The 23,382-nt window shown below is 43.2% G+C and overlaps 1 protein-coding gene across 6 annotated transcripts in view; it reads left to right on the top strand.

The window, feature by feature from the left end:
* LOC139335693 (kazrin-like) overlaps positions 1–23,382 on the top strand; it is a 155,555-nt gene that overhangs the window by 12,790 nt on the left and 119,383 nt on the right. For all 6 annotated transcript variants that reach the window (XR_011602436.1, XR_011602437.1, XM_070969435.1 and 3 more), the window contains exon 2: positions 8,128–8,285. Coding sequence is in view for 4 of the 6 variants with exons in the window: in XM_070969435.1 (XP_070825536.1) it covers positions 8,128–8,285 (158 nt within the window). In the remaining 2 variants the exon portion in view is untranslated. The remainder of the gene's footprint in view (positions 1–8,127; positions 8,286–23,382) is intronic.

The following is a 23,382-nucleotide window of genomic DNA, read 5'->3' as shown; positions in this document are numbered from 1 at the left end:
GATTCAATAAACAAATGGAAATCTGTTTTTACAGCAAACACAGGCAGAGATTCATCAGCCTCTAGATACATGGCCTAGATCCAAACTTTGACAGTATTTACAAAGGAAGTTCTTCTAGTTCAGAGATGTGCTGCGAACAGCACGCTGTCAGACCACCCAGCATCTATGAAGAGACTCCACAAAGTGTTCTCAAGGCATAAAAGCCAGACAGTTTAGAGTTGACATAACAGTTTAATCTAGACTTTGGCACTGAGGTCTTTGTATTGAATCCTTCCTGTTTGTGCAGAGCTTTGTGTTGGCTGTGACCAACCAGAAACTTGGCCTTTCCTTTCATCTTAAGAGCCATGAGTCTGTTTATGAGCCAGCAGTGTTTATGAGGCCACATTATTAGAAGATGAAGTTAATGCACAAACAGCGTTACTCCACTCATGTTACAGCTGCTGTCCCCTTTGTGCCCAGACATCAGATACTGCTTTATATTATTGTCTCTCACGCTGAAGTGCAAGTAGAAGCTCAAGCCGCGGTCTGTAATCCATTCAACAATTGAGGATGTTGTTACAAGTGCAGCAGAAAAACACAAGAATGAGGGCAGAGAGAAGAAGAGAGCTTCAGTCATGTAAAGCTCAGCAGAAACAGAAGGGAGAAATCGAGGGGGATGCGTTCTCTGCTGGAGGGAAAAACAGGCAGATAGGGTGAGCCAGCGCTGGATTTTTCTATCACGGGAAAACACATACACACACAAATACACCCACATGCACACACACACACACACACACAAACCATTTTCTAAGTGCACAGCTAACCACCTCCAGGAAACCACATCTCATTTCTGCTTCTCTCCCTTTATTCCGCCCATTACAGCGGTAACAGATACGATTAGTGGAGTTTAATGAGCTCTGCAGAGATGAGAGTTCTGCTTCACGGCTACAGAACCCCCGGGGTCCGGCTCCACCGAGCCAGTGATGTGTGTTCCTGTGCCATCTCCGTCTCTTTATCGTCAGCATGTAAATCTTCCAGGTGGGAAGGCGGTTGGCATTATGTGCGTTTGTGTTCATGTTTGTAAACACGCGTTGGCCCGCTGCGTGAGCCTATGTGCAACCTGTTTATGGTGTGCCCACGACCTGTGATTCGCTCTTGAACGCTACATTCTGATCTGTGTGTGGAAGAGAAGGGCTGCAAATGATGATCATTTTCATTATTCAGCTTAATCAATTAGCGCAAAAACATGTCAGGATTGTGAAAAATTCACATTTCTTAAAGACTTAAGCAATTTATCAGTTACTAATCTAAAAAAGTAATTGACTAATCAGCTTGATTTCAGTGCTGATGCAGAGTGTGAGTGTGTGTGTCTGTTGGTCCTTGATGGGTCAGAATATAGTGCATCGTTTTCCAGGTGACAGTAACTTTTCTGCCAGGTGGCCCAGTCATGTTTATTGCAGCAGCTTTGTTAGACTCTCATTCTGGATAAGGAAAACCTGCACAAAAATCCTTTGTTTGTGATTGTTTTGTTGTTGAAATATTTTCTACTTTTTCCTCCATTTCGATCCACGCACCACACAGCAGATTTTTCAGTCTGTGCTCATGCATATTGTATGCTGATGCTTATTGTGCCTAGTTTTCTTTTAATGGCCCGGCTTCATATCTCCCACCAGCCTCCACACTTGAAACCCACAGAGAACTTCTGAAAACCCTGCAAACATCATCTGAACACACAGGTTTTCAGCCGCAATAACATCACTTATTCAGACATTATATGCTCAACATGCATCCTTGCAAAGTGATGGATGTTCCCCAATGAGACATAACCGGTCATATGTTTTTATACTATGAGACTTAATCTTCATATTTAGAAGAAGAGTGCTCCTTTCATCTTTTATGACATGAAGCCCCAGCATGAAACTGCTTTGGTTTACAGACATCTACTTTAGCAATAACCAGCTGTGATGTTTTCTTGTTATCAGTAGGGGGCAGTGTTGTATAGCAGTACTGTCAGGTGTTTACTCTGAAATGCTTTTGGGTGCTGTGCCGTTAAAATTTTCTAATGTTCAGAGTAGCTCACCTCTTGCTCTCATGTGACTCCTCATGTTAGAGGGTGTTTCCTGTCCTGATTTCTTCAGCACACCTTCAGAGTCACGCTCTGGATTGTAGTTCAGTCTTTGCTTAAATGAAATGTCTTGTCTGTTTATTTGTCCTGTCAAAAGTGGTGCTAGAATAGCATTTTTTTCTGTCTGAAAATATGGTTTTTTTTTGGTGTTTAAATCAGCTAAACGTCTGCGTATTCATGAGAGTTTCTGCTTCTCAGAGCTGAACAGGAGTTTACCATTGTCTAAAATAACTCCATTGTTATAATGTTAATAACGCCGTTTATGGTCTCACGCATAGTGGAGTTCATTAGTTTTATCTTTACGGCTCTTATAGCCCATCTGTCCCATTTGCCAGATGTTTAAAAAGCGCATCATTTTAAACCGTGCTTAATTGTGCGCACACTAAACCACATGCTGGGCTTCCAGTTAAGCACCAAAGGAATTAGCCTCACCAAGATGAACATAAAAAGGACCGTTCCCTGGCTGGAGCTGTCTCCCATTATGTGGCTGCTGGGTACTTTGATCCAAACCTATCTGGAAAATATGATTTTTAACAAAACAACACCGTCTTCGTATTCGATGTCTCTATGTTCGAAAACAGCGCTCTCTCTGATGAATAGAAGTTACACTTTTCATTTCACACTGGCTGTCGCTGTGTGAGATTGTTGCCCGCTGATGACTGCCGAGGGAATGAACTTCAATTTATACGGCCGTTCTTCATGAGAATGTCTCGAAGCATTTTGCAGAGAAAGAGAAAAAGCTTGTTTAAATCAAGCTAATTAATAATCAATCACAAGTGAATTTATATGTATTGTACATCAATAGCGCCTTGGAGAGATATGATAAGTCGGCTGGGGTACTGTGTGAAGATTTTAATGCTGGTAATACAAAAGCAGAGTTTCACTAACATTATTAAAACAATACTTTTTGCAAACCTTTAGATTTTGGAATATGAACATCTTTCACTCAATGACTATGTCACAAAATGATAAATTCATTAGAATAAGAATGATTTATCCTGCAGGACACCTGCACACAGCACCGCTCACTAAAGTCTGACTTCCAGATGCGCTATGAGTGTAGGCAGGTAGCCGTGGATGATAACATCCTTTTCAGAATGGATACAAACTCAGGAAGAGGAGGTATGCCAATTTATACTTGAGTTTTATTTGCTTGTACTATTCTCTGAAAAATGTTTTGAGTTTTTAGCTCTGAGAGTGTGTAAAGGATTCTTTTATTGTGGTGGAGTGTACAGACGTCCTACTGCTTCCTCCTCAGCTGTTGATGAGATGGCTGGTCTTTACAAAAGTTCAGAGCTGATTACGCTGGGTGATTTTCACAGGAATTGGTTCAGAGTTCCACCTCTGATTATTTAAAATAAGTTTGTTTCAATGTTAAACTTTCACAGATAATTACAGACCCCGCCAGTCCAAACTTAAAATACCCTTGAATGTCACCTCTGATTGACTTAATTTAAAAAAAAAAAAAATGGAAGAGAAAAAAGGACTGCATTGAGCTCAGTGTCCAATAGCTTGCATTAGAAGTACCAAGATGAACAAGCGAGGTGTGTGTATGATGATTAGATGGAATTTCAAACATTTTGATGAGCAGACCTTCTTGAATTATCATCTGGCAAGTGACATTCATGATATAAGCCACTGATGCTGAATTAGCTCTTGACCATTTTTTAGAAGTCTCTCATATTGCGAATGGCGTCTCCACCTCAGTGTATCTCCAGGTTAAAATGGAGGTTGTGTAACTGCTCCTGTATAGTATTTCAGATGTTATGTACGATGTTAAGTAACATTCCCACCAAAATGAAGATTTTGGATGACCATGTGCAGCTCAGTGTGGAACAGCAAATGTAAGTCTGACATCAGAAAGCCCAGAAATGGATTTTGGTTCATCACGCTTCATGTTTCTCAACATTTCTCCAAGATTTCACCTGTGCTGCGAACAATTCCCATGAAATAAGCCCCTTTTATCTCGACTTTAGCCTGTCTGCTGCACCTTATCCTATTAGGTTTGCTGCATACATTCTCATTTTTAAATATTTTTCATCTGCTGTGATCTTATTTCCCCCGGCACCCAGAGTTCTCCTTCCTGAACAGATAAAGGCCTGTCGAGGTGCTGCTGCGGCCTCTGTTCCTCGTTCGTTGGGTTGTTCCCGCTCTACAGGAGGACATGCAAGGCACTTTGAGATTTGCCCATGCTGGTGAGACGCAGACAGAAAAAAGAGGAGAGGAGGCAGGAAAAGCACAAGGGCTGAGCTGGAATGACAGTTTTATTTTCTCTGCATCCATTGTAACCTCACAACAGCATTTTTTTCCTTTCTTTTCCCTTCCCGCCTCCTTGCCTTTGCCTGGCTTTCATCAGCTTTCAGATTTGCTGAAGGCAAGCTGCAGGTAAAATCTATTTCAGTTTGCAGATGAAGACGCCGAATGACAATCCCTTTAGTTTGGTGTATTTTGCATCGTTATCCTTGGCAACAGTGTCACTGCATTATCCTGTCTGTCACAGTGATATATTAGGTGACTTTGGAAACACAGAATATGTGATTTAAAGTAACCAAGTTTACATCCTAAATGTTTTGCATGGCTATGTATAGCCTGTAAAGTAATTTGTTCTTGACCAAAGCACCAGCATCTGTTAGTACTGATGGAGTATATAATGGGGGCTGCACGGTGGCGCAGCAGGTAGTGCGCGTGCCTCACAGCAAGAAGGTTGCAGGTTCGATTCCCGGATCGGGCCTTTCTGTGAAGTTTGCATGTTCTTCCCGTGCATGCGTGGGTTCTCTCCGGGTACTCCGGCTTCCTCCCACAGACCAAAAACATGCTCATTAGGTCATTAGGGCTCAGGGGCATTAGGTTAATTGCCCCTGCAATCGGCTGGCACCCGGTCCAGGGTGCACCCCCCCCCCCCCCCCCCCCGTTGACAGCCGAGATAGGCTCCGGCCCCCCCACAACCCCGAAAGGGATAAGCGGCATAGAAAATGGATGGAAGTATATAATGTATATGATGAAATCTATAATCAATAATTGTAGCTGGTCTATTGCTGATGAAAGTGCAGCTTGTAGGAAGAGAGAGGAGTGTTTCTATGTGTGTGTGATTATCGTCCTGAATTGATTTTTGTTGATACGCATGAGGGAAACACCTTATTAAAAAAGTATTGATTTTCTTAACATGCGCTTCATTAAACTGGTTGATAGTTGGTTTGTGAAATGACGTGCGATGCTTCCACTCCGTTTGGTCGAACCTCGTTGCTTCCAAAGGCTTATTGATCGCAGTATTGGCGACTGGACGGTCGATATTTGATGTTGAATATACAAGGTAAAGGTTACTGTGTGTGTGTGTGTGTGTGTGTGTGTGTGTGTGTGTGTGTGTGTGTGTTTGGCCCTGCAGCATGATCTCTTCATATTGATTTCAGTGCATGGTGTAGCTGTCATGGTCAGTGGTTATGGATTTAAACTTTATCGATGATGGTTACAGTACAGTGGCACTTTGTTAGTTTCAAAATACCTTCATTATTTATACTGTATGAAGTCTTTTGATTCCACATGCAGTAGATCAATAGTTTAGTTTGTGATAACATGATTTCAATTTATGCACTTAACACTTAGTGGCCACTTTATTAGGTCATGTGTAAGATGTAATGGATCAGCGATGATTTCCACCTTTACAAAAGTAATGTTCATTATTGATTGACTCTGTTAGAGAGGTATCCATTCACAACCATTTTCTTCAGCAATTAATCTCCTGATTATTTTCTTGATGTGATATATCTTTAGTCTGTAACATGTCAGAAAACGGTGAAAAGGTTTTAAAGATACGTTACTGAAGCTACGGTGATACCAAGAAATACATTTCAGTCAATGCATTAGCAATTAGTCTTCATGATGGTTACACTAAGTAGTTTTTGTTGAAACATTATCTTTGTAAAGTTAGAATTTATGGCTGAGCTGTATTTGGAGTGCATTAGATTTTGCAGGTGTTCCTAAATTAGTGAAAAAAGAAATTGGTCAAAGCACACAATAGCTCGCCCCCGATGTTATTCGCTCGCCCCACATAACATAAGAGAGCCAAAATTACATGCTGACATTGCTTTCCTGCAACCCTTGTGTTTGGCATCAAATTGCCTTCCCATTCATCTCAAAGCTGCGCTGGCTCACAAAACCCTTCCAGTGTTTGTGTTCTCAGCATATGAGCCAGAAAATGATCAATAATACACAGTTTTGGAGTCACAATTGCCTGCATGTTCATGATATGGCCACTAGAGGGCACTAGGAGTAAGCAGCTGAAATCACATCTGCCAGAGCTCGACTGAAGGACAGAGGAGGCTTTATGCATAATTGCTGGTGTGCATCTGTGTGGTTTCCACTGTAGTCAAAATATTCTGAAATTAGCAGGAAGAGAAGATATGGCCTCTTGCCTGTGAGTCAATCATAATTAGATTTCAACTGAAAAATGTGTAAGAACAAACTCTTGCTCACTCCAGCTTGCTGTCGTCTGTCTACTTATGAGTTAAGACAGTGTTTAGGAGGTGAACTGGCCGCAGTGTCTCTGAACTCAGGCGACAAGCAGCCCACTCACGTTTTCAGACATCTGACGTCTGCTCAACTCTCACCTCGAGGGGACATTGTCTTCCTCTTCAGCTCCCTCTTCCCCTTCTTATCTCTGCCGCCTTCAGTGCCGACTTGTCAAATTTCCTACTCAAAGCTTGTTTGCTTGGAAATGTCATCCACGGTGAAAGAATTTTTTTGGTTATGTAACACATTAATCTATGCTCTCTCTCTCTCTCTCTCTCTCTCTCTCTCTCTCTCTCTCTCTCTCTCTCTCTCTCTCTCTCTCTTTTTTTTTTCGCGTGGGCTTTTGTGTGTGAAAGAGGCTTTATATTTTCATCCTGAAAAGGCCCTATCCAGATTCTTGGCCTAAAATCATCCTTTATATGGATTTAGCAGGTTGGATTTCTTTATTTGGCAGAAATGTGTCAGTGCATGAGTCCAGCAGAACACAAGAGATTTAGTGGGTCAGAGTCTGTATCAGATCACATGACCTTTGGACAGTGGGTTGATCCTTGATCACTGCACCTCTCTCTCCCTCTGCAGCTGACAAAGATCTAAGTTTGAGGTTTTAACAAAGTTTGAATGCTGGGAAGATGGATAATGAGACATTAGGGGTTAGTGTAACAGCTCATGAAAGATACAAAAGATACTTAGACTAAAACGGCAGAATAATATGGAAATTGCTTTTTCTCCAACATTTCCACCATGTGCATGGCCTCGGAAATAGTTGTGTTGACCTTTCAAAGACTAGGGGGATTAATGGCAAATGGAAGAGGGTCGAGGAAGTCTTTGTGTGTGTGTGTGTGTGTGTGTGTGTGTGTGTGAGAGAGAGAGAGAGCGAGAGAGAGAAGAGGAAATACAATAGGGCTGGCTGCTTTTTAACGTGGAAGCCTAGCTGTGGAGGAAGCCTGAGAGGAGATGTTTGCCAGGGACACACAAGGGCAAGAACAGGGAAACAAAAACAGGATGGCTCTCAGGCCGACATGGAACATTCTGGACCAGAAAGGGCGTTGACAGAGAAAGTCGGTGACAGTGTGACAGTAGGAAACTGTGTTCTTCCACCGTGTTATCTCTGCTGTTCCTGCTCAGTAAGAGGCTGACAATACATGCATAAAGGAAGGAGAAGTGTGTGTGTGTGTGTGTGTGTGTGTGTGTGTGTGTGTGTGTGTGTGTGTGTGTGTGTGTGTGTGTGTGTGTGTGTGTGTGTGTCGTGGCGCTCTGGTATTGAAAGCATTTTATGATCCACTTAAGCCTGCCTGCACACTGATAACGAGGACGTATAAAAAGCTGTAATTTTTACTTCTTAATTGTCTTTTGTGCTACCGTCTATTTCCCGGAGAATCACGAGGAGCACAGTTGATGTTAAATTCACCAGATTAATGATTGATATTTTTAATCAGCACATCAAAATCCAAATAGGACGAGTGCTCTGCGTGCTAACAGCCTATCTGTGCTGACATTTATTCTGTGTGTCCCTCTAGCCGTGCAGTCTCTGAACAGCCTGAATGACCAGATTGCAAACTTCATGGTGACTGGGCCTAAGCCCCTGGAGCAGGAGGAGCCTGTCTTCCGTCCCCCTGAGAAGGAGACACTGCAGAAGTCCATGACGCTGATGAGACACCTCCTCGTGGATGCACAGGTACTAGAAACAGTACATTTGTTAGCTCACAAGATGGCAGGTGGGGCTAGAGGAAGAGAGGTTTATTGCTGACAAGCTAGTTCATTCCCTCAGGTCTCACTCCATCCAACATTGACATTTCCAGGGCCAGCCCTGAATCAGCATTTTCACAGTTGACTTTATTGTGTATCTGAAAAACATATATTTTGCTGCACTGCCCAGTTACTGTCATTTCAGCGCCACACTGAACTCTTACATCAGCCTCCATGGGTCCTGTTTTACCTGAAGAATCACACTTTATTGCCTTTCCTCATCCGTGATATGAACATGTTTCCATTCAGTGTGCGTCTTGCCCATAGTTGTGTTGTAAAATCCCGGCACACCACTGAGCGTCTCTCCTGCCGGGCTGCTGGCAACACTGTCAGCCCGAAGAGTCAATCACAGCGGAGGGCAGTAGAGGAGGTTGTACCACCGTCTGCTTTGAGAGTGGTTGAGCCGACTTTGCTGGCAGTCATCACCGGAGCAGAGTGTCGGAGCAGCCAACAGACCGCCCTGCCTCACGCTGCCCTCCTCTCCTCCTCCTCCTCCTCTTCTACCCTTCTCTGCTTCCATTTCAGTTACTTTTGTGGTGAGCTCATTTTGAAAAGTTTACAGCCTGCCATGCTGTGGCTCCCGCATTAGCTCTGAGTACAGTGACGCAGCAAAAAGATAAAGTTCACCGAGTCGGCTGACAAAATGCAAGTGGACTCGGGGACTTCTCGGCTGACTTCCACCACAGTCGGTTCATTTGAACCAAACTGCTGTAATCAGTGATGGTGGCCAAGTAAACGAGTGCAAAGCTGAGTTCATTTGCATCATCGTTAGACACATTCTGGATGAAGCCACAATGACACCATCTTCTAGCACCGCTGATTTTTCAGTGAATCTTGCTGTGCCACGATCACGGCGCTTACATCCATCCATCCATCCATTATCTATACCGCCTATCCCTTTCGGGGTTGCGGGGGGCTGGAGCCTATCCCAGCTACAATGGGCGAGAGGCGGGGTACACCCTGAACCGGTCGCCAGCCGATTGCAGGGCCACATGCAAAGACAAACAACCATTCACACTCACACTCACACCTACGGACAATTTAGTCATCAATTAACCTAATGAGCATGTTTTTGGTCTGTGGGAGGAAGCCGGAGTACCCAGAGAGAACCCACGCATGCACGGGAAGAACATGCAAACTTCACACAGAAAGGCCCCGTCTGACCCGGGGATCGAACCGGCAACCTTCTTGCTGTGAGGCACGCGCACTACCTGCTGCGCCACCGTGCAGCCTGCGCTTACATTTATGCTGTTAAAAATATTTCTGAAGTAGTCTGGACATTGAGCCGCTGCAGATGACCATGTAAGCATATGTTACAATAATAAATCAAGTGTTTTTATGTTTTGGACATTTGGTCAAAATAAAAGACTTACTTGATAGGCATTTCTCATGTATATGATTAGTTGCTTGATAAATCTAGAAAATGATGAGGCCTAATGAGTTTGAAAATAATCATTAGTTGCAGAAAGATTAAGTTGCAGGACTGATATAAGACAAGACGCGTTTAATCCACCCCATAAATTGCTGTATAATATGATCTTGGAGAACAAAGGTCAAAAAAGATGCTTGGAATTTGTGAAATCACACAGAGAAAAACTGAGTTTGTTCCAACACCTGGCAGACTTGTCGTGTAGGAGTAGACTTCATGCTTCATTTTGTAGCAGTACAAATTGTTTGTGAAGGCACAGAATGCCATTTGTGAGATGCTCCGGCAAAGGGCTCAGATGAAATGAAAATATTGACTGTGTGTAATAGGGATGCAACAACAAGGTTACATTTCCTCCATCAGAGTCAATTGCCACTTAAAGTCCCTCAGTGCAGTGACGGATCCCCCGAGCACAGCGCAGCGTTAGGAGGTGTTCTAACAGTTGATTTGGTTTTTTCTTGCCACTTCACCCCGCTGTCACGTCCTCGTCCTCTTGTTCAGAGATGACCTCGGTGTCCTCAAAAATGAATTTTGTGTGGCGTCGGTCACACAAGTAAGAAGCTGTGAGAATGTTTGACGACTGTGTTTGTGGACTGCCGGCGTGGCAGCTTTGGTTAATGAGTGAATTTTCTGAACCATTATTGTTGTGTCAAACGGAGACGACAGGGACATGTCATTATTGGCACCTCCTCTCCTACACGTATCCTCCCTCCCCTTGTTTCGCTCACGTTCTTGCCGATAATTTCACGTAACCTTTGTGAGGGAAGGGTGCAGAGGAGGAGATGACAGGCTGGGGCTTCAATTAGGGGAGGGAGGATGCCGCCAGCTGGAGTGGTAATGTCAAGAGTGTGATTGAGCTGTTTCCGATTTAATGCGCATATGCTCGTTGTGTTAATTCGTTACAGTGTTGTTTGTACTCCCTCGCTCAAACACAAATTCATTCAGGCTGAGAAATGTACTGTGTGAGCTGCAGTGTCGCGGCTGGAGTTGAATTAAACTGGTCTTGAACTCTAAACGGTTGCAACGCTTTCAGTGCTCGCTGGTGGCCTCTTGACCCGGCCATTAATACGTGTCATCATTCATGCAAAGCTGAAATAGGTTACCCCACACACAGATCCAAACAAAGCCTGTTTGCCTCTCTCAGGCTCTCGTTGTCTATTTCTGGCTGAGGATAAAAAGCGTCTTTAATGCTCAGCCCAAGGAAAATCCACCCGCACGCCCGGACAGGAGACTACTGAGTGACTGCTGACTGACACTGAATCCGCCTTCCTCCTCCTTTTTTCACTTTATCACTTTATCTCTCATTCTCCGTCTAAAAGACAGGTAGCCATCTTTCTTTCAGCAACCCAGCTGACTCTGTCTAGTTAATTTAATCGCAGCCCAGGTACTTCTCTTTCTGTCAGCAGTCTTTTGAACGCTGTTCTTTTCATTTTAGTCATGACGCGAGTTAAGATGCTGTGAAGTAGAAAGGATTGCTGTCCTTTTTTGATCCCTCAGAACGAGATGCTCCGAGCAGTATGAAGTGGCTAATGTGTCAGCGTAGAGAACACATAAAACCTCTGTCCATTTCGGTCAAATGGACAGAACAAACATAACGTGACATTTTTAAAACTATCACTACGTTTACATGCAGTCAAGTAACCCTTTCATAACTGGAATATCAGCAATAACCTGGTTGCACACGGCCATGTAAACACCAATAACCCGAATATGACCCCTGGGTTTCTCCTTTTTTAACCCAAATTTTTGGTCATGTATATCGGAAAATCCTCATCGAACGGAACATTAATTTGTGTTCTGCGCATGTTCTATTCGCGAGGAATCTTGGTCTTTTGAGTGCAGGTAGCATGGATATGGATGGCACAGCTCCGGCTCCATTACCTATTTCTTCACGTTCTCGCCTTCCATTAATGAAGAAAGTGAGACAGAATAGTGTCAAGCACTGGTGGTGGGTCAGCACCAGCCCCGGCTGTTCATTATCCGCCGTGCTGCTGCTGTTGTTGTTGTTTTTGGATACAGGAAGAAGAAGCTGAAATGACACGCATTGCGTCATGACGTTCTCCGTGCATCGCTTTTTGATCAGGATATCCCAGTTGATTACACCTGCTCACGCATGTAAACAGGTTATTCCAAATGTTTCAGAAACTGGAATATTGACCATTACCCGAATATTGACTGCATGTAAACATAGTGTATGTCTCTAAAAGTTCATGGAAATTGACAGTGAAGCAGCTTTTAAGTATAATGCAATACCAATAAAACGTTTCATGATTGCTCAAATCTCCACTCTCCACAGGTATTTAAGCTAAAATAGAAAGACAAACTTAAACTATTTAAATTTGTAAGGTTGCCATATTTGGCTAGAATAATGATGACAAGTTAAAAGCTCGGAAACAGTGGCTTAATGAGGCTGACCACAAATTTTAGGTTCTCCAATCTTCCTTCAGCTTTCTCAACTTTATCATGACGTATCATTAGAACAGGGCAATTTCAGCAAACCACTACTGTTATTCGGCAAGAGATGGCTCACTGCAGAGCTGCTCCCTGTGGATCTTTCTTTTCCTCCAAAGGTCCATCTGCTGCGTATCCTCTTGTCAAGCTGGGAGGAGATTGGCTGCTGAGCTTTTGCCACCGACCCTCCCTCTATCTCCCCTTCCCCGTGCCGTACCCGGCTGTGACTACATTAGCTGAGCTGTCGCTCATCAGTGGAGGGGAGTGGGGAGGGGGGAGAAAGGAAGAGTTTAAGCACAGAGGGGACATGGTGGACGCGGTTTGGAGGCCAGTAAAGGTGACTTTGACAGTGACTGAGTGGAGACACTGATAAATAAGATCTATCTTACTCCCTCCGACCTCCACTCTGTGCTAATCGTCAATGGAGAGCCGCAGACACGTCTGCCAGTCACGCAGAAAAAGCAAAGCAGATTCATGCACTCAGTGGTTCTCTTCCACGAGTGCAAAGTTGCACCAAACATTAGAGCTGAAAACAATGAATATAGAAACATATCCGATCAATATTCCATGTAATGAAATTTTCAAAAAAATCCAGTAATTGTTAACAGAGCTAATCAATAATGCTAGCATTGCGGGCTATCTGAGGAAATCAATATTGTGTGGCTGTAAAGGGTTCAAATTTAGCTCCTCCGTTCAGTATTGTAGCTTTATTTTTTTAAATCATACAGTATCACCAAGCTGCACTGATCAATATTTCCATATTACCAAGAGGTCAGATAGCAATGGCCTCTCTCAGTGATGAACCCACAGACAGTATTGGGTCACCTCTGTAGTCCCCCTCAGCTGTATGGAGCATGTTTGCATCTTCATGCTCATTGTTTTGATGTTCCAGCTCACAGCTTGTTTTGGCTCATCAACCTCATTTCCATTGCTAATGTCTGCTCCGTGTAAACAGACAGCTGTTTTCTAACATGTATCATCTTACACGCATCAACTGCTCAAGTTGATGATATGTCAACTTCATGTGTTTACTGCTCGTCCTGCTGCCCAAAGTACCCAAAACGCCGATGATACTGCCTAAAGGAAAGCATTGTGCTGGGTTAATACTTCCCCTGTCTATAATTGGCTTTACTGGATGCTTAAGTCAATCATATGAAATGAAATGCCTATCTGGGAAGTGTCCAAATTAATATTTGAACACAAAGAACTGCTTTCCACATATATTAGCCAGTAGTGCTGGACCTGTGCCCTTGGTCATGGAAGAGCGCAGGCTGCCCACGGTCTCAGAGGGCTTGGGGGAGGTGCTGTTGAGGGAGCGAGTGTGTGATGGGTCTGACTGGGTCAGTCTGTCTCTCTCCGACTGGGGCCTCAGCTGGCCCTCCAGAGTACGGTTCTTACCCATGCATAATACATCACCTTGGTCCCATCTGCCCTCTCAACCCTTCCTCTGACTCCACCAGGCCTGTCTAATAGGCACCGCTCCACTAAGGGCCAGTCAGATACGCAGCCTTGTGCTGCTGTGGTGATGGCTTATTGTGGCCCAGCTCAATCCCAGAGTGTGACAAATGAGAATGGAAATTGGGTAATTTGGTTCAAAGAGAATTTTGTCTTCATCTACTGTTGGAAAGAGCTGGAGTGTTTCCTGGGTTTTGCTCTGCTGTCAAAACATCCAGCAGTATTTTGAAAATAGTAGAATTAGCCGAGCCAAGTTCGTGGTTTCGGCCTGTTGTTTGATCTCGAAAACGATTCTTTCATGTCAAAGGCAGCGAGCTTGAATTTGAGGTTGTTTTTTTAGAGGTCTCTGTCATTCCACATTTTAGATTAGTTTATTCCGAGTTCTGTTTGCCTTTCCCCTGAGTTATAATTGGCCGATCTTGGGGAATGTTGTGGGGAGTGATAATACTCCTACAGACAAGGTCAAACCCTTGTCATTTTTAGTGCTGCTGTGGTCAAGAGCATTGCACTTAATGAAATTTCCCAGGGATATCGCATTCATTGAGTGGATAGTATCCAGAAAGAATATGTAAAATGATGTCTTTTACTCTTTATCTGCTACTTGTGATCATTTTTTTTTAGGCCACACAAATTTCTATTGTGGGTGCAAGATGCATGATATTACTCCTCTAGCTGGTGCACTTGTAAGCTGAGCAGATTGAAAACGACGGCTTATCTTGTAAGGAATAAATTGAAAACCGTTTCATTATGGGAATACAGTTCTGGATGTTGCCTGCAGAGAAAGGAGCTCTATCATAGTCAAACAGTAATGCTGTGGCAATTGTCACAAACTGTACCCTTTCCTCTTGAAGTCATGAAAGGCAAACAGCACATGAACAGAATCCGATGAGTCCAGGTGAAAAAGCCAAAGGACAGTATAATCATGAGAAAGGATTTTAGAACTCTGATGTGATGAAGATTGTGATGTTGTGTATGTTTTTTGCTGGGGCTGCGACGGCACCCCCGCCGTACAAATGCAGTGATCTGATTGAAATGAACGAGGTTGCTGAACAGTCTGAACACAGCTTTGCAACTACTATCACCAGTTTAAAATCAATTCACATACATTACGATGCGGAAGACTTGTTATCAAAACAAAAGACTCCTAATTATCCCACTGGACTATTTTCTCTTGCCTGACGTGCATGGGAATTAGTTCTCTCAGCTTATGACCAAATACAAGCTTTATGCAATTTGCATCATATATCAGAGCGAAATACGTGACCACCAAACATTGCAAAAGTCTCAACGCCAGCATTGAGTGGCTGAGCTGCCAATATAGATAATATGCCAATATAAACATAGTGAGAATAAACTGTGTATACCAGTATCAGCACTTATCAGCCAATGAGAGAGAGCACTGACAAATGTATGTCTGTATTGCGAGTTGTCCACCTTGGCACATATCTTGTCCACACTTTCTTCATAACCAAAAGTATGGATTTTATTTGATGGTGTGCTCACTGTTACTTTGCATGAATCTGAATAACGCTGTTGTTTGTGCTGTTTCTGCGGCCCAAAAGAGCCATGTCACGTTCTGTAAGCCGGCCGTGTGAGTCATGTTTTGGGTATTTGTTAGTGTGTTTGCACATGGTGTTGTGTTAACATTTGTGAAAATCCCAAGTCAGTAAAGTACTTTCCCACAGCAGAAGTCTTCGGGGACACGGAGAGTCTCATCTTACGTCTGAAGAGCCATTACATGGAATAAATAATGGCATGTTTCAGGCTCGCTCTCTGCAATGAAAACTGAAAATGACCAGTTTATCGATCTGGGAGGTGTGCTTAACAGAGCAAGAGAAAGAGCTGATGATTGTGTAAGATCTGCTCTGAACAAGCTTTAACCCTTTCCATCAGAGGTCAAGGTGTCCCTCTAATAAAGACCTATGCATGGTGTAGAAATAAAAGCACAACATGGTTAATAGTCTGCAGGGATCCAGAATGCAGTGCCTCATAGATTCTGTGACTACCAACCCTACAAGCGGGTCCCTGAACACAGCTGGAGCAATGACAATCTGTCCTTTTCGGTCTCTGGAGACAGGGAAAGATAAATGTGCATCCTTCAAGGTGAAGCACAAGCTTGAGGTCAGATTTGAGCAAACAGCTAAGTAAAGACGTTTAACCCAGAACAAAATGTTTTCAGGTTGCAAATAAGGCAGACTTGCCCTCCCCAAATGAGTTGCGTTTGATTTTGGGATTGAGTGAGAAGTCCGCATCAGCTTGATATAGCTGCTTCAAATGGCTGAGAGCCCCACATGGGATCGTCTCCAAAGAGATACAGCGCCTTTGTTCGGCTCTAAGTTGTTACAGATAAAAGGGCATCATAATAACTAAAGCTCATAACTAGATTTAGTTTATCCACTACAATGCTAGATGCTAAGTAGCTTGTAGACAACCTTGTTTGCAGGTAAAATACTGTAAAAAAAAACATCATTACTTTTATTTATACACAATCTTTTGTATTTGTTCTTGGCTGTGAATGCATTTGGTAAGGATCTAAGGAGTACTTTAAGGAATATTACATGCTATTACCCCTCTCAGACTGTATAACCGCAATATGGCACTCAAGGGAAATTCAGTCAGCTCAGTAACTTACGCTTTTGGGTGTTGAATAGAAATATTTGCATAACTGGCCCAGCCATACCTGGGTTGCTCGGCAGTGACAGGCACGGTCACAGACAGCCGTGTTGATGGTTAAATGTGTGTTTTGGTAATTCTTTTTCTCATCAGCTCTGTTTTTCTTGGCTTTGTCATGGAAGAGAGAAACCTTTATCTGAAGCGTATCTGTGCGAGCTCTGGCAATGGATAAATATTGATTTTTTTCATTTGTTATTCTGAAAGTTCCAGCTGCCCTGGAGCAGCTTAAAGTATGTCATGGTTAAACTGTGCCTGGCACCCCAAGAGAAGGGTGCCAAGTACAGGATGATTCAGTCAGCCTGCTGGCCACATTGAGCAAGTGATGTCAGTCGTCATGTGGACAGCAGTCTGTCTCAGCAGGCCGGGCCACATCACAGACAGCACTCTCCTGATCTAAGTTGCTCGTCCCTTGATGCAGTGGAAACCACAGTGGAAGGGACTGCTGCCTCAGGTGTGTGTTTCTGTGTACACGTGTGCACATAAGGCAGTGCGTTACTATGGAAACAGGCCATCAGAAGATTATTTTGATCGTACAAACAGGAGATATAGGCTGAGAGAGGTGATAGCCCAAGCTTTTTTATGTTTGTACCTCTTGCTCTGTCTTTTGGCTCCTGCTTCTTCCTCATGTTCGTTTACTCCATATTACCTGGCAGAAGCAGATCTCCCAAGATCAAAGGCTTTGCCCTCAATTTCAGAATGGGGTTTCAGAGCTATATTGGGCTGCTCTGACGCAGACGTGTGCTGTGCCTGTAGTTTCAGTGTTTAGTGGAGGTAGACTCATGATGCTCAGGTGAAAACATTGGCCTCATGTATGTGTATGTGCATGTGTGCAAGCACGCACGTGGAGCCACCGCTGTGTCCGTTTCTGTAATCTGCCCCACAGACGACTGCGCCGACCTTTCCCTTGTCTTTGTGCTGGCCACAATTAACTTTGACTTTGCATCTGACTGTCAAGTGTGGTGCAGTATCCCTGGTAACAAAGGGTTGTATTAAGATTTAAATCAAGCTAATAGCGACAGGAGGTGGCGCAGAGTGTAGCGTAGGCGTGATTGGAAAGTTTGAAATCTGCATTATGACTGAGGTGGCTCATTACAGTGGCTGCGCTCCTCTCTTGCCCCTGCACAGCGGGAGTCATGTTTCACACAGTACACTGTGTTGGCCTGAATATTAGATGATGCTTCTTACCAGATATCCCCTACTCTTTTGCTACACCCATTTTTGGATAAAGACTTTTTAAAGATAAGAAACCCTTTGATTCCTTGTTGATGGTCACTGGGGGCCATTGTTGCCAGCTTGGTGGCTTACTAGCTAGATAGATTTGATGGATGCCTTTACTCCAACATTTACATTGATATGGCATGTAGTGCAGTGGTTGTGGGCAAATTAGCATTTTAAGCAGTGTTTAGCTGTTTTCTGTTGGTAAGCATTGGTAACACTGCAGTGGAGCTGAAACATATTCCAGCATACATTAGGCGAGAGGCAGGATACATCCTGGACAGGTCCCCCGTCTGTCAGACTGACGCAGCATTCACAGTCACATTCACAGCTAGGGGGCGCTGAGAAAGTGTGCGATCACCTTTCAGCAGAGACGGAGACCGATCAATACGTTTTCTACTTTCCCTCCATCTACCAAACCTTCTGCCGTGGTTGGCTTTGTAATGCCGGGTTCATGGACAAATGGATTTCCCCTCATATCAGATTTTTCTGCACTTTCTTTCCAACACAATAGAAATTGTTTCGCCTGAAGCTGCTCATTTCATGTAGGTCTTGATGGAAAAAGCGAAGAGAATGGGAACCCCGCTTTGGACTGTGCTGATTGAAAGATGATAAAACGTGTGTGAAATATGTGGTGAAAGTGAGGAGGGGTGTGTCATGTTGCTCACACACATTACTTAAGTAAACACCGCTAGGTGAGTTAGGAGGACCTGACAAATAGAACTATTCACACTGGCCTAATCCATGATTTGAGAAGCACTGGTGCTGCCATCAAAGGCCTCTTTGGATTATTCTCTCTTGAATGAGGTTTAAAAGAATCAATAAATAGAGAGCAAGCCGAACAATACACGGCTCAGCAGTGTTTGGTTTTGGAAAAATCACTTTTCCAATGGCCCATAGTGGAAAAATAATTAAGGGTTGTATTATCTTTGGAATCATTAACATGTTGTGCTCAAGCATAAATTGAGGGCAGCCCTCTCCATTTCAACAGTTTTTAAGAATTAATCTGTGTGGTGCAGCTGTGGGAAAAGCTTATTGGATCTTGTGGAAGCCTTGAGATAAGAAAACGCAGTGCAACACTTGGACTTTCAGTTATGATTGTCCTGAAGTGACATATATATACATATATATAGACTGAGTTTGTCTCCAGTACACCTGTCACTAAGAAGTGAGCGTGTGTTGAAGGTGCTCAGGCTTTCATCCTCAGGCTCATGATTACAAAAAAATGATCTTTTTGGTAAGTTTTGTGGTACTCTACCATAAGGAAATAAAAAAAAAGTCTTGCCATTGGGACAATTTAATTAGAATTCCAATCCTCACAGTACATCCATCCACATAAAAACACAGAGTGCTCTTTATAGAAGAAGGAGAAATCTAATTGAATTACACTTTGTGCTACTTGTATGCTCGTCCAATCATATACTGATCTGAGATACTGTGTGGGCTCATGTATCTGATGCAGATTATTCTCCGTTTGCGAGGCTCCAAGGTCAAGGGCGCTGCACTGAATGGCGGTAATCCTCGCGGCCAATCAGCCATCCAAGTGAAAAAGAAAATGAAGCTACTATAGCTTTTGAAATGCACTGTAGTACTCTGCAGTCACACATGCTTCTAATGTTTCATTTCAGCTGTTCAATGGGCTTTAATACATTTCTGACCATAGTTAGAATCATTCTCCTTCAAGCACTCTCTCCCTAATATGACACAAAAAGAACAACAAGGCAGCAGCAACAAGCTGAGGACCAAAAGTGGACACTTCAGATAGGTAATGTGTCCTTATAAGCAAGTGGTGTGAGCTCCTTTGTTCACTTTTTACTATCGTCTGTCTTTTGATTTGCTCTGTTCTGTGGGTATCACGCCTAACACGGAGTGATATCAGTCTTGTCTTTGATCTTGGCCACCGATTACAGGCTGTAAAAGCAGCCAGGCTAGATCTCCTTGTGGTTAAATACCAGAGTAAATGGGATTAGCTTTTGGTTTCCATGAGGTCTACTGAGCCTTTCGTACGGAGCTGACGCACTCAGGATGAGCTCAGCGCTGCCCGAGTAATAGATAACAGCGCTTTTCCTTTGCTCATAGTGGCAGCGTATGTGCATGTCTAACTCGTTCTAATTTCATTGACCTGTTTTCAAAGGACTGACCTGGACAGCAGGCTGGATTTGCATAAAAGTGTGCTTGCCATGGCTTTGATTGATTTCTGAAACCCTGGGCAGAACAATGAATTCACATATTCATTGTTCTCGCTTTAGCGAGGGCTGCTGCTCTGTGCCTCTGACGGTACCACAGGTAAAGCACACAGAGCTGGCCTGACCATACTTAACATTTCAGCTCAATGAGCTTTGCGTCTGACCTAAGAGCTAGTTTCATGCCAAAATAGGATATCGAGTGTTTAATAAATGGAACTCGTTGAGGGCAAGAAAATACAATGGCCTTTTTCTGTCACGAGGATAGATGTATTTCAGAGTTCCCAAAGGTTACTCAAATGAAAGGAAGGCTGCCATAGGTTCTGAGCTCGTCCTTTGAGACGCATGGGGACGTCATCTTCTTCTGCCAGAGCCAGATCGCAGTCATGACAGAACAGCTTGGCTTTGAAGAGAGTTCTTAAGTGTTTTGTACACCAACAAATTGTTTTTGCACAATCAACATATGGAGATTTGCAAAAAGAGAGAGCAGCCATTCTTGAAGTGAATAAACCAACAGCAGTTTGAGCGATGTCCCTTTGAGCGCTCAGTAAGAAACACAATTTACAGTTGACAGTTGTTTTTGGAAATGAAACCTTCGCATCTCTTTGACTGCCGTGATCCGGCTCTGGCCGTAGATTCAGACTGGGCCGAAGCAACATCCAACGTGAGAGGAGCGTTTATTGCTATTTATTTGTGGCTGCACAGTGGAGGAGAGTACAAAGTGCTCCATGCCTTCTGTAATGTTCTCATGTGCAAAGTCTCATCTTTCTCTTGTTTCCTCACAGTCACATCCGATACACACCGAAAGCGTCCCAGTCCTCCTCCCGTGCTATTTCTTCACTTTCTGTGTACTGGTCATCAGAGCCGGCTGATTCTCCGTGGTTTTTTGCTGACGCTGACTGGGCACGCTTGGGTGTCTTTCAATTTAGCCCCTTCTGATAACTCAGCCTCCTCCAAATAGATAAATATTAAATTAGGACAAATGACTCCCACTTTCTCTGCAGTCAATTGTGTCTGCTTCCCCCGAGGCTTTTAGCATCAGCTAAACAAGCACTGCTGCGATTTGTAATTAGGAAGGAAAAAAAGAAACAAGCACACACACTAACACGTTTGAACAGCTACTGTAAATGAACAGCCTTTGCTATCGACAGTGAGCGTCCAGCTGCCTCCCCTGGATAACTGGACGTTTTTCAGATCACCTCCACAAACTGCTAAATGCACCGCAGTTCTTTGACTGAATCTGCATTCATGAATATTCTTTATTAATGTGGAGGATAGGATTCCACATAGGCTTTTTATATGAAAGCTAGATTTGGTTTGCTGGAATGCTTTTACTTTTACATGGTTAAGTGTCTCATACATATACTGAAATACTCTTCTTGCAAATCCTTTTCATGTTTGTTTTTAGCGCAGATTCTGGGTTCCAGAGAAGGTTGTAATCCTGTAAGCCTGTTTGAGTGTGTAACATTATTAGTATAACATGATTTGGATGGAAAAAGACAAGTGAGTTTGATTGGGCGTAGCTCCCGGGGGAACGCTTTTGGATGAAGGTAATATTGTGTAGCATCTGACTATCTGGCACACGTTATTAGATGGTTTGTCTGATAGGGACGTGCTGCCATGCTGAAAGCTGCTGCAGATGGCTCATATCTCTGCGTGTTGCAGCAACAGGACCTGAGCGTGGAGCAGTCAGAGCAATATCCTGAAGCAAGGATGCAATTTGCTGTATCGCTGTTCTTAAATCAGTCTTTGTAATATTGATATACCCATCTGTCTGTTGGCACATCTATTTATCGTGCGTGTTATTGTTCTATTTATTTGTTTCCCTGAATTCGTATCAAGTCAACTTTCTGCGATTTTATTTTTTATATTTTGAAGTTTGTGATACTGAAGGTGTGTATTACAATCACTGCACCATCACTCTGTGTGTGAGTCTATGTTTACATACTGTATAAACACACATCGCCCTGTGACCTAACCAGTCCCACGAATACATAAAGCACAATGTTAATCAAGGTAACCCCAGCTAACATATATACACTACAGCGCACTCCTCTTTGTGTAAATGCACTGTCCTAAGAGCCGCTTTGGTTCGAGGACAGTACCGGTGGACATGGCTGCTGCTTACACACTGTGTCTGTGGATTATAGCTAAGGAAAACAGCACAGAAGGAGATATGGAGCTCACTGATATACATGTTTCTGTGACAGAACATATATTTTCCCCTTCACTGTGTGGGAAAAGTGCAATTCTTTTAACCCATGGTCTGTAAGCAAGGCATCTGGGAAGATGAGTGATGTTAGGATTACAGTGTAGAGGCACTGGCTTTGATCTGGGATTTGATTTTGTGGTAGGACCAGAAGAATTAAAGTGGAGAGCAGTGTTGACAGTTAGTCGGAGTTTCATGGTGCCATCCACAGTGTCGTCTAGAACTGTGCCACGTGGTAAATCGCTCATATGGGTCATTTTGAAATGCGCTGACGACCAAGCTGAATGAGCCCTTGTTTAGTTTGCGCTTGTCCTGTTTTGGCACTGAAATTACACATGGGTTGTTATTACGCCGTTTGAAAGAATGAGCAGTGCTGTCATTTTTTGGAGAGGGCAGTCTCTTGTTGGCACATCTGCAGTGCAGCTGCAAAGCCTCTCTGACTGACACTGTGTGGGTTTGAAAATGAATAAAGTGACTGTTTTTATGCACACTATGTTAATGTCTCTCTTCATATAGTTAGGTTTGCAAAATTGCGTCATATTCAAGGTGCAAACTTTCTGTGGAAATTAACAGGAATATGTGGGAATGTATAGGAAATAATGGGATTAAAATGGAAATCTGGGGGTTATTTGCTCACCCTGTATTTACCATGATTATGCCATATAAAGATAGAAACAAACCTCATACCATATCTTAAGCAGACTGTATTGTTATAGACCTAACAGAAATGAAAAAATAACAATTTATTTAGGTTGAACATCAATGAAATTAGTTGACTTAATTAGTTAACTGTGTGCTTTAGCCTGTGCTGCTGGTTACCAGAAATATCAGAAATACAATAAACATATTCACTCCAGTTTTGAGTTTTGGTTGAAAGCCTATTGTTTTTACATTTCAGTACTGTGGGCAGCTCATGTTATGGGACACTGTGCATGAGGAGGGTTGTCATTTTACTGAATTCCTGTTTAAATGGATGCTGAAAAATTCTGTGTATTTTCCTGCGGTCACTACTAAAAGGTACATTTTCTATGTTGAAATTGTGCGAAAAAACATCTCAAACTTGCGAGCTCTTGTCATTTTTCATCATGAAAAATCTACAGTCAAGGCTGCTCACCTGCAGAGAACTGGGTGACGCTGTACGGCGCTGCAGAATCTGTCCTTCGCCATTTAGCTGCACCGTGACCCTCTGTCAAGACAACGCCATTCGTTATCAAATAAGGGTGAGCGAGCGGTCTCCCATGGTTTGCATACGGATATTAATGGCTTGCAGTGATTTACATTTCAATTCCAGACACTATATGAGAAATTAGTCATATGCAAATCATGAGCTGGTGAATTGTGCAGGAAAGTGATGGACATTTTTCAATAAACGCTGCGAGATGCGTTGAATATGTTTTGTGCATTAATTAACTGG

This window comes from Chaetodon trifascialis, chromosome 8, assembly GCF_039877785.1.
Source record: "Chaetodon trifascialis isolate fChaTrf1 chromosome 8, fChaTrf1.hap1, whole genome shotgun sequence".
Taxonomy (NCBI): Eukaryota; Metazoa; Chordata; class Actinopteri; order Chaetodontiformes; family Chaetodontidae; genus Chaetodon; species Chaetodon trifascialis.
This window is presented reverse-complemented; position numbering and strand designations above follow the sequence as displayed.